This window comes from Aphis gossypii, unplaced genomic scaffold (genome assembly GCF_020184175.1).
Source record: "Aphis gossypii isolate Hap1 unplaced genomic scaffold, ASM2018417v2 Contig00671, whole genome shotgun sequence".
In the NCBI taxonomy this organism is placed as follows: domain Eukaryota; kingdom Metazoa; phylum Arthropoda; class Insecta; order Hemiptera; family Aphididae; genus Aphis; species Aphis gossypii.
In genome coordinates this window covers 2,635-14,945 of record NW_026083221.1, presented here as the reverse complement: position 1 = coordinate 14,945, position 12,311 = coordinate 2,635, and the positions used below count along the sequence as shown (strand labels likewise).

General features: G+C 35.6%; 1 protein-coding gene across 1 annotated transcript; it reads left to right on the top strand.

Moving 5' to 3' along the window:
• The first annotated feature begins 7,397 nt into the window (after positions 1-7,397).
• Positions 7,398-8,184, top strand: LOC126554983 (uncharacterized). The gene has a single exon (XM_050209962.1). It carries the CDS (start codon positions 7,520-7,522, stop codon positions 8,054-8,056), a length of 537 nt encoding a protein of 178 aa, XP_050065919.1. The 5' UTR covers positions 7,398-7,519; the 3' UTR covers positions 8,057-8,184.
• Positions 8,185-12,311: the final 4,127 nt, after the last annotated feature.

Sequence of the window (12,311 nt, the reverse complement as noted above, 5' to 3'; positions counted from 1 at the left end):
ATTTAAATTTAACTATTGCTGTGAATTTTAAATTTACTGTGGCCATTGACTTATTCGCTAATTCTTATTTTTGTTGTTATGGTTTTAACAAAATAAACATCAGGTCTATAACTATTATATTCAATCATAATCAATAGCGACCTTAATATAGTTTATTTTCTTGCTGAAAACTGCAGTGACGGTTGTTGTTGTTTTTTACACCCAGATTCCGAACTTTTCTGGTGTATTTTCCTAAAATTGTATTACATAAGCACATTTTCCTGCGACCAATAAGAGGAATTATATTATATTATATTATATTCATATTATTAAATGGTTACCAATTGTTATCAAAATCCGTAATTCATTATATTAATTTTATATATTACCATAGCAACCACAAATAAATAAATATTATTCTCAAATCTTATAACCCCCATAGCAACCATTTATAAACAACAATTTCTATCGTAAATCTCAATTTCCTGTTTGAGCACATATTATAAATAATACATATTGAAAAAAACTATCCTATCTTTTAAGTTGGACCAAATTACACGCGGTGTAAAAAATTTCATCAAAATCGGTTAAGTGGTTTAGGAGTCCATTGAGGACAAACATTGTGACACGAGATTTATATATATTAAGATTTAAAATGTTATAGATTCGCTATTGTACTAAGTAACAACCAACGATTTTTACGACGACTTGGTGGGTGTCCCGAGCTTAATGCGATACATGGGCACATCGAATTTACCGCCTGATCACAGGTGTTTCACAACGTTGCGTAAAAGGATCCCGGGGCTTTTCAAAGATGAGGCTAATGGACGAACCATTTTTGAATTTGTCGCGCTCCGCGCCAAATCTTACGCTTTCGATGTGGAACACAAAGTCTCCATTCGTGCGAAGGGCGTTATGAGACATGTGATAAAAAACCATCTAACACTGAACGATCATAAACGATGTTTGTTCGGCAGTGATACCGATGATGACGACGACGACGACGACGACATCGAACTAGGTGTGCACGCGAGTAAGCTACTAGCCAGAGATTCCGCGTGTCAAGTTGTCGAACGCATACACCGCGACGCATCATCTCTCACACCGCCACCACCGCCATCTGATCAGCGACCTTATGAAGCGTATACGCCGTATAGGGAGAACATGTCTATCCGGTCTTTAAAACATCAAGTGTATACGGTGAAAACAATGAAGTTATCATTAAATAGAAGGGATGATAAACGTTACGTTCTCCCTGACCGTGTGCACACACTCGCGCACGGACATTATAAAATTGTGTAAATTATTTTTAAAATGTAAATAAATGTCATTATTATAATTGTCACTTTAAATGCAAATAAATTTTATTATTATAATTCTCACTTTAAATGCAAATAAATATCGTTATTATTATTATTATTATTATTCTACCCTCAACCTGTTTACTGTTACATTGCATAACGATATGCATGTGTCTTCAATACGAGTTTATACCCCCGTATACGTATCCCCACGCATACGTATTGTGATAAGAAATCAAAAAGATTTGATGGAATCATGTATCGCTCGTGTATCACTTGCAGTCAGTCGTTCAAGTGCAGTCTTACGTTCTTAAACAAAAAATATGTCAGAATAATTTTTCAACATTCTTAATCGGAGCGATGCATGGTAAGTTTTTCAACTAACGTTTTCACGTTTTTATTAAATTTTATTTTATTTACAGTCACCGGATTTATTTCCTGACACCTATAATCCGGCGGGCTATGCGCTACGAGTCGTAGAACATGGGGACCAGGATCAGAGTGATTTATTCGGATTCGAGGCCGGACAGCGCTTTCCGTGGTCGACACCCGCCGCGGACTCACTGAACATTCTGGAACTTTTATCAACTGAATTTCCCCGTGACAACGAGATACTAAGTAAGTCATAATATATATTTTTATTTTTTTTAAATACTACCGTTTTTAACTCTGTATATCATAATTTAGATGATGCGCAATATTTTCACTGGAGTCATACGGGCTGGCCAAGTAGTGATGATGTTGATGATGTAGACTGTTACAAAATAATACATTGGAAGAAGGTGTTGTTATCAAGATTCGACCTAGATTCTATGTAGTATTCTATTTATTTTATGTGAGAATAAAATATTCTTAAATATTAAATTATTTTATTTTTATTTTTTTACCCTATATAACAAATAAGAATATTATTATTTATACTACCAACCTTTATATATATATATATTATATGCATAATATAAAATAAATTATGCAACACATTCATAAAATATTTCAAAACACCATTTTCCGAAAACCGCTTGGTTTTTTCGTCTAAAAACATTAATATTCTAAGTGTAAATAAAATATCAGAATATTCTTATTTACTTAGATATTAAATATAATGTTTTTTCAAAACCGACTTATTCCAAAACGGATAATTGTATATTATAATACAGCTTGTTAATGTGTATTTATACCAACCTTTGTAAAATACGCTTACATTTGTTTTTTAAAAAATTATAGGATTGAAGATAAATTAATATAAACAAGAATTAAGAAAAAAAATTTTTTTTTTATTAGTATTTTAAATTATTCAAAATCGATGTTAAAACGACCGAGGGTTTTCCCTTTGTATATTAGCGATACCGGCGGCACGTTCCCTGAGTTATATGCATTTATTTCTTCGGCGCTCAGCGATATCGACTTAGGTAAAAATACGTTGATGGCCCCATCCGTGTCCGGATCCCTCAATGTGCAGGTGATCGAAGTACCAAATTTAGTATTGACCTCCTTCATTGTAGTGACCGGATACGGCACATTTAGTCTTAAATCCGCGATCGATGCATTTGTCACATTTGTTTGTTGCTTAAGTGCCGATAAGAATGCCATTTTAAACTGAGAACAGAAAAAAAAAAAAAAAAAAATGTTAGAAAAAATTAATTTACTCCGCGACTGCGTATTATATGCGCTAGGCTCTAATTATTTACCAACAGAATAATAATTACAGGGATGTCAAGAATGCCATTTTAAACTAAGAAGAGAAAAAAATGTTAGAAAAAATTAATTTACTCCACGACTGCGTATTATAAGAATGTAATTTTAAACTAAGAACAGAAAAAAAATTAATTTACTCCACGACTGCGTATTATAAGAATGTAATTTTAAACTAAGAACAGAAAAAAAATTAATTTACTCCGTGACTGTGTATTATATGCGCTAGGCTCTAATTATTTACTAACAGAATAATAATAATAATAATTAAATAAACTCACTTTATCTGCGGTAGTCTGCTTACGGAAAAAACTTTGGCTCGGAGCGATGCGGCGATGACAATCTTGCTGATGGTAACTGGTAAATGCGATGGTTACAGAACTAAAATATAAATACCACAAATTAATATTGTTTAATAAATAAATAAATAAAAAAATTTAATATTGAGGTCTATATGCACTACGACGCGTAATAAGATTATTAAATCAATAAATAAAATAAACTCACTTTATATTGTACAACAAGGAGACGGCGTTCAAAATCAAGTGCACTGACTGTTAGCGGAGATGATGTAAGGACGAGATGACTGTTTCGTTCAGGGAAAAAAACACGACTGATCATCGTCCGGCGAGCATTAAGCTCCAGCATTTAAAATAATTTTCTTTATCAGTACACGCGCCTCCCTCTACTATAATGCCCAACATAGGGCAAGACGAATGATATGCTCGCATTATATAATATTATAATATAGTTTGAAGACTAGAGAAAATAAGACGGACCGCGTCTAAGGGTCGCGTTGTCTCGGACGCGGGTGGTCAATGCGCCGACCGTCATCGGGATAACGCACATCCAGATGACGATTATGAATACAATTATTTGTGGGAAAATACCCTTTTTACGGTAAACCGTTATTCAGAGATCGTAATAATATCGCTTATAGAAAAGAAATTATATTATTCCATGTATTATTTAAAAAGGATAGGTCTCAGAATGTGCGTGTGAACCTAGTCACAGCAGGCACAAGTCGAGTATATTATGTATAGAGTTAGTGTGTGTGTGTGTGTGTGTGTGCGCGCGCGCGCGCGTAATAAAAGTCAATATACGCAAACATGATAATGTATAAATATATGTTTATTTTGAAAATATAATATATAAAGCACTTAAATTACATAATATATTATTTTTACATATTATTTTTAAACCATGTTAGCAATACAAAAACTCTATTATATGTATACTGTGTATAATCTAAATCCTTATGATATATACAGCACGGCAATCTTAGTTCGCGATGTATATTTCCGGCTGTACGCGCAGGTTGTAGTTGATTGAGCCTCGGACACTCTAACTCCGTCCCCATCTCGATGATTTTGACTCGCGGAATGAAATCTTGAATGATCACACGGTTTTCCTCACCTTTCACGTAAATGCATTCGAAATTCAGCGATTTTAAAATCCTGCCGATTTCCGAGTACTCTACGTCCCCGCAATCCAATGACAGTTGGTGATAGTTTCAAAAAAGCCACATGTTCACGGCTTTGCTTTTGGCTGAATACGGTGTTTGAGTGTGTTTGAAAATCCAATGCTGGCTAGCCCGGCTGTTTATGTCTACTATAGACATTTCTTTTATCAAATATTTTGAATTAGCGCCTAGTATGCATTGAATATCTAGAATAGCTGTCGCCATCGTTCAAGTCCCCGCGCACGTTTATATAGTATTAGCGTCTAACTGGCTCTCGTGTCCAATGCTAACTGATCGACTGACAATACACTCTTTTTTTGTGGTAATTATATCGGCGTTTGCAAGTGACAAGCCGGCTTTCAAATCTGTGATATTTTTAATTATAATCCCTATAGATTCTATAGCGGCAGAAATTTTAATATTATTTTCTAAAAAATATTTTTCGATTTTCGCATCATTTAGTTTGATTAGATTAACATTCAAATCAAGTTCTTCGTTAAATTTTTCACTCATGTCCGCGATTCTCTTATCTACACGGCTAGCCGGTGAGCTACCGAACACGTCCATGGTATCGTGATAACTACATTTATATTTTAAGATCCGACTTATTTATCCAACTATTATGTTCGTCCGTGAAACCAAGCCAACGGACTAAAACACGACGGCCCTTAGTGCGAATAACTTTTTCCACCAGATAATCTTCGGAGAGTTTTGTTTTGCGTAGTTCTTCGGTGTAAAAACCGCCAGCTATCGGTCTACCCGTATAGTCTTGAAGGATAAATGTACTGGGTGTAGTCTTGTTCACTTTAATAATTGTAAATATTTCCGTAGACCAATTTGGTAAATATCCTTTGGTGAAGACACCCTTGTACACACTAATGCGAACCTTATCTCCCACTTTAAATTTTATTTTCTTCGTTTCCACCACGGGGTACTCTAATTTTACACAGGACGGATTCGCGTCAGCTTGTATTGGGGTCATCCTGATGGTGCGATGCATCGAATTATTATAGTCATGGATTAACATGGGTAAAATCGATGTCCAAACGCGCGAGCCACTGGCGGTAAAATGTTTAAACATCCGCTCTTTTAACGTGCGATTAAAACGTTCTACAACACGCCTTGAGCACGCTGAACGTACTATACATTTTTATATTGTGTTTCTTCACTAAAGCTTCGAAATGCTTGTTGTAAAACTCACGCCCACGGTCGACGTGTAATAGATTAGGTCTATTCCGCACGAAAATTTTACCAGCAGCCGCCGTGACTTCTTCGCCTTTTTTAGATTTCAGTGCAACGGCCCACGCGTATTTAGTGAAACAATCGATAACACATTGCTTGAAATAAATCGTTTTTACCGTGAACAATAACGCGGCGGCGGGGATATTTTCTTCTCGCCGCCCCGTGGAGTTCTTCAGCTATTGCGCGTTTAGACATTAGGAATTTTTTTCAATATTCTCGCTTCGACCAACTCTTCGCAAATCGCAATTATCTCGTTACGAACCGACGTATTACCTGCTACGAGAGACGCGTACAATAGACGAAGTCTATCTACCAATTCATTAGGATCCTGCCAATATATAACGTTATTTTTCTGGAGACGCATATTAATACCAGTACCAACAGTGATGTTACACTCGCCAGTAAACAGTTTTGAAATTATATCATTATATTTTGAACCCGTAGAGCTACGAATACGTGATCTGTCTATCGTTTTATGTGCCGCAGTTTGTGTTAAAATCGATTTATACGTATTTAAATCTGTTTGCGTGTATTTTCTCGATGTAGGGGATTTAACAAATATTAAATCAATTAACCCCGGTGACAGCGGGTATGTAGTGTCTCCTTCTATATGCAGTGCATTATCGAAAAATTGTATTTTTTTATTTCCCAATATAAATATACCGTTAGATAATATTTTAGGACCGTATATTTTGTCTAAGTCATTCTTTTTCCAAGGTCCAAACCTTTCATTCAAATCACGGTATGTTGTCGACGACGACGGCGATGATGATGGTGCGGGCGGTGGTGGCGCTGGTGACGATATGGTTCGATCATCAATAGAATGCACATCTGGTTGCGATTGCGATGGCGACGGGGAGGAGGGTATCCGTTCGGTGTTTGCTTGTATTCTACCGAGTGGTGCAATAATAGAGCTAAAAGTGTTATTTATTAACGACTCAGTTTCAAATCGTCCCGTTTTCAATGCATTATATTTTTGTTTTATATTTGCCCTTGCTCGAATAATATCCTCCAATAACGCGGGCGACGAGGAGTTGTTTATCTTATCCATGATCTCGAGTAAATTTACGTAATTTCAACGTATCTTCTTATTATATAATAACATACGTGTCAAATCCGTGCCTATAGCGGCCATTATCACACTCGTTTTCACTACTGATAACGACAAATTCAAATCGCCCACCCCGCCAACACGTCATGCAAAAATCTTTAAACTCTGAGTATTTTATATCACCAGAACAATACTCGTCGTATACGTGTTTTAAATTCATTTCGTCTTGTTTGAATAACACTATAAAATTAGCGTTGTCGCGAATCAACTGTTTAGGTACACGTGAATAGGATTTTGCTAAATAACACACGTCTATCTGACGGTGCCTAGAGAACGCGAAGAATGATCGTATTATATTATGATTCTGAGTAATGACATAATCAAATACAATAACCGAGTTAGGCAGAGCTTTTTCAGGCGATATCACCGTATCGTTGTCGTGGAATTTAAATAACTTAACGTCGGGAACAGCGCTTAAAATCTTCTCGAGCATAACGTATTTAGGCTGTTCAAGTGTTTTCGAATAAATATATACATTTTCAAATTTAATACCGTTCTCGTGAACCAATAGTGTGAAAACAAGATTTGTTTTTCCACACCCAGACGGACCGACGATTAACGCGCTTATCGTGTTCGGAAACAGCGGCCCGGCGCCCGGGTCTCGGTGGACGGGTGGCGGCGTTACCATCGCACAACGACAACGGGTCGATATTATCGACTTTGAGTTTTATTTCCTGCTTCGCAAATCGCATTGTATAAATACACGTGACGATCGAGTGTCACGCTCATATAATGTTGTCACGTGCAAAGGTCAAGACCAATAGCGGTGCAGGGCTATTAAACACCGTAATAAATAGTGTACCGTTCGAATTACATCTACCCGGTTATCAGTACTGTGAGCCGGGAACCGATTTAAAAAAAAGACTTGCTCTCGGACAGTCCGGAATAAACGGTTTAGATGCAGCGTGCAGAGACCACGATATAGCTTACGATAAAAATAATTCTTTATCGGAACGAAACGCGGCCGACGGTGTATTGGAAGAGCGTGCTTGGAGCAGAGTTCTTGCGAAAGACGCTAATTTTAAAGAAAAAACCGCCGCGTGGCTTGTAACGACGGCTATGAAGGCTAAACGCAAAATCGGCGCTGGTTGTGGTTTTGTCAATATTGTCAAAGCGTGTAAAAAAGCGCTAAAAAAATCGGTGAAAGCGGGATCGAGAACAGAGAATATGGGTAAATTAATTAAATCAGCTGTATGCGTGGCGCGAAAGCATGTGAAAAAACGCGCGGGCGATCAAATAATAATAATAAAAATAAACCGCCCCGTGTGATCAGAGTTCCTAAAACAGGAGGTTCTCTCTCGCTAATTCCGATATTGGCTGGTCTTTCGGCTTTGGGTACGCTGAGTGGGGGAGTAGCCAACATCGTGAGAACAATACACGGTATTAGATCTGGCGGCCAATCGCCTATACATTTAGGTAAATTAATGTATTTGGCACCGCATAAAGGTGCTGGCTCGTATGCCATTGTAAAGAAATCTAATGGTCGTGGTTCACGTAAACGCGCTGCAGGTGGTAAATCGAAAATGGCGTCTAGGAAAAAGACGGGCACGTCTATGAAAAAGAGAAAAATATCGATGAATAATAAAAAAAAAAAAATCTAGGAAGATGAAGGCGGCGAGAAAATCATCATCATCAAAGACAAAAAACTAACTCTGCCCAATCGTGCTCTTTTTGATTTCGAAATTGTTAGATACGCAAAATACAAGAAAATACCACATTTCAGAGGCGTATATAGCATAGACAGGTTGCCCGCTGCTCCTAAATACAAGGAGACCGCCGTCGTTAACCTGGACTTTGAAAAAAACAACGGTACTCATTGGGTGTGTTATAGAAAAATCGGAAAACTAGTTCATTACTACGACAGTTTCGGGAACATACGGCCGCCTCTACAGCTTGAAAAATATTTTAAAGGATTCGATATCGTATATAATTACGAGCGCGAGCAAGCATACAATACATTTAACTGCGGACATTTGTGTCTGAAATTTTTAACTACAAAACAAAAATAATTATAATATATATATATAATTGACGACATTTCAATGTCATCGCAAAAACTATCGCTAAGCGGAAGCAGTGCCGAATTGGAATGCTATTTTTTTCCGCCTATAGAAGTAGGGAATAAATCGGAAATCGGGCTTCTAAGTATACAGACATATAATTCAATACCAAACGTCAGTGCCGGTTGCGACACTTTACATATTATACACAGCGAGCGGGAGGAAACGACCAAGATTAAAATACCAAGCGGATGTTATGAAATAATTTCTTTGGAAGCTAATATACGCGAACTTTTGAAGGACATCGGAGTACTTTTTTTCAGTTTATCGGCTGATAATAGTACTATAAAATGTACGTTGCGTTGTAATTGCGATATCGATCTGAACGTTAAAGATAGCATCGCACCGTTATTGGGCTTCGACAAACGTACTTTGGTGCGCAATCGCAGACATGAATCCGATCGAGTAGTGAAAATTATGAATGTCAACACGATAAAAGTCGAATGTAATTTAGCTTTAGGCTCATTCGACAACGGGCAACAATCACATACGATACACGAGTTTTATCCCGCCGTGCCACCCGGTTATAAAATAGTTGAAATACCGAAATATTGTGTGCTATATAAACTGAAGACAAATACAATTGATTTCGTACGTGTTTCGTTAACCGATCAAAACGGAAGTTAATTGATTTTCGCGGTGAAACTGTGAACGTTAGACTTCTCATAAAAAATGGGTCTGAAATTTAACGGCGATAAATATGCGTACGTTTGTGGTAATAACCGCATTAAAGCCACGGCGGTCAACAGACAAGCATCACATCGCACCGGTGGTGTCGTTCGTAGAAAAGCCAATATTAATACTGGAAAAAAAAAAGTTGACAAAAGAAAATTGTGAATTTTTACGCTTTATCGCCAGCAAGTAAATATCAATTTTATATTATATACACTATGGATAAATCGTTTTTGGACGTTGGTGGGCCGTATATTAGCGAGTCCCCGATACGCGAAATGTTTATGCATTCTTTTTTACCGTTTTCGTCATCGGCATTGAACAACGGTGACGAGATACGGATCGCCATACAAAATCGAGATACACATACTCTACCGAGTGAGAGTTTTGTCTATATCGCTAGCCTGAACGTTCGCCGACCAACACAATGCTAATTGTTTGTTGGCGAAAAATTTAATCTGGTTAATGAAACTGCATTGACTCTCCGGTATTATATTTATTGTGTGAAAATTGTTATGAATATTTCGGGTGGCAGCAATCATTTCTTCAACGCACTCAGATTTTTCCACATAAACGTTCATACTTAAATATGACGCAATTAGGTCAGTTTGCTCCATTACTGTAGATCGTACCACATTAGATTTTCGCGCGATCGATTCGTCGATTGCCCATTGCATATCTTGAAGCCTTAGTAGATTTTGCCTGCTCAAAAGCACGCGACATCCTTGACGGAGATGTGACTCGATTACGAGCATATTTTCGCCACGATAAGTAGTTTTGGACAGCGTGTTAATTTCGTCTTTGAGGAAAAGTCTCTCGCGACTTTTAACAGGTGGGTCGGATATAATTGAGAGAATATATCCCATCAATGAGTAAATACGCCACTGTTTGTCATTTGTACCTACATAATTCAAAAAATGTTTAAGGTAAAAATTTAAAATAATTATCCAGTGTTTGGAAGCCACCTTCGAGTTGGTTGAGTGAAAATTGTTTCACTGGATATTAGGTCAGAAGTAATAATTGAGTGTCCAAAGATTGGATTATTATTTACATTTGAACCAACAAGTTTTTAAACTATAACTTGTATCTTAATCCTGGTAATTTTCCTGTAATATAATAAACAATTTAAATTAATAAAACTTTATAAAATAATTATACAATAAATAGTAACATATTTATATTATATCTTAGTTAAAAAACGAACACTCAAAGTTATTGATTGTATATTGATATATATATTTAATTATTAATGAAGTAGAAATATAAAACAACTGTTAATGTAATTATTTACATAATATTATATTATACAAAAAAGCATTAAACATAGTTAAATAAAATTAGTTTTGTTAACTTATGTCTTAGAGCTGACTTTGAACCATGGTTATTTTGTGTCATCTGTTTACACTGTGTATAAACTCTTAAGGTACAATAATACGAAGATATAAATTTAATAATTTTCATTTCATGTGATTCTAAAGAATAGGTGTCAATAATTGGATGTTCAGGCTTTAAATTTCTTATTTTAGATATAAAATGTCGTTGAGCTTTTAATACAATCTCTTTTTTAAAATTGTGGTCTTTCATCTTTGCAGAATAAGTTTGATAACATGTTTCACTAAATAATATTATATCAAAAATAAATGTTGAAACAAACTTCAATTTACCACGTGATTTAAAATTTGTAAAATTTAAATAATCAGTAATTGGCGATAAAGAGTAATTATGGTCTTTATGAAAAATATCTTGATTTAAAATTAAATCTTCACAAAATGTGCAAGGAAATTTATCAAGAAACTTTTTTGCTGCATTTCCTGCTATATAATATAAAATATTCTTTTGATAATGACTGAATGTATTGTCATTTAAATATGAAAAAGAAGAAATCACTTCATCGATTGCTTCATCATCAATCACCTTTTCATTAAAACTAGTACCTTTTTCATGAGTAAGTGTAAAAATTCCTCGAGACATTTGACAATTGTCAGTATCCTCTCCTAACTCTTGACAGTTGGCATTTTTACTTGAAGATACAGAATTTCTGAACAGCATTTTACGAATGCACCATCTAAATTGTAAGGCGGAAGGATTATTATTCCAACCACCAGCAGACCTAATGCACGAGAATGTAATTTCTACATGATCTTGTGATGTTTTATACGGTAGGAAGTAACTAAATGGTTCATTCTCTTTATGAAGAAGATCAAGAGCTAAATTTTTGTAACTCATAATATTAATAAGAAAACCTACTGCAAAAGTTTTTCGATGATGCTGTAAAATACTTTTTTCCTCACATTTTAATTGCAGAATATAACTGTGAGCATTCTTCAGTATTTCTTCCCAAACATATTGATTTCTTAAAGTCATAGGGGATTTAAACCCTTTGCCAAAAACATTCCTAGCATTCATAAGATCAAAGAGCCTATCAAAGATCCTAATAAATTGAATGGTAGCAGTAGCATTTTTAAAATTGTTATCATAAGATTGTAAGAACTGCAATGCATCTGCTACACTGCTACTAAGCACCTGTACAGCTAATTGAACATTCATTTTTTTAGACTTATAAAATATATGTAAGGAACTTAGTTTATTAGCAAATTTTAGATTTTCTTTTTGTTGTATTTCGTTGAGCTTTTTTATATAATCAAAAGAAATTGTTCCTTCAGAATTCGATAAACTTAGTTCAGCCATACAGTTACGACACATTTTCATAAGATGACACGGATCTACAATACAATGGATATTAATAAGAGGGATTTCTGGATGAGTAATTGAAGATTTCAGATTTAAAGGAT

Excerpts from the sequence above, each read along its gene's own strand:
- LOC126554983 (XM_050209962.1), top strand. The coding sequence starts at position 7,520 with ATGTTGTCACGTGCAAAGGTCAAGACCAATAGCGGTGCAGGGCTATTA.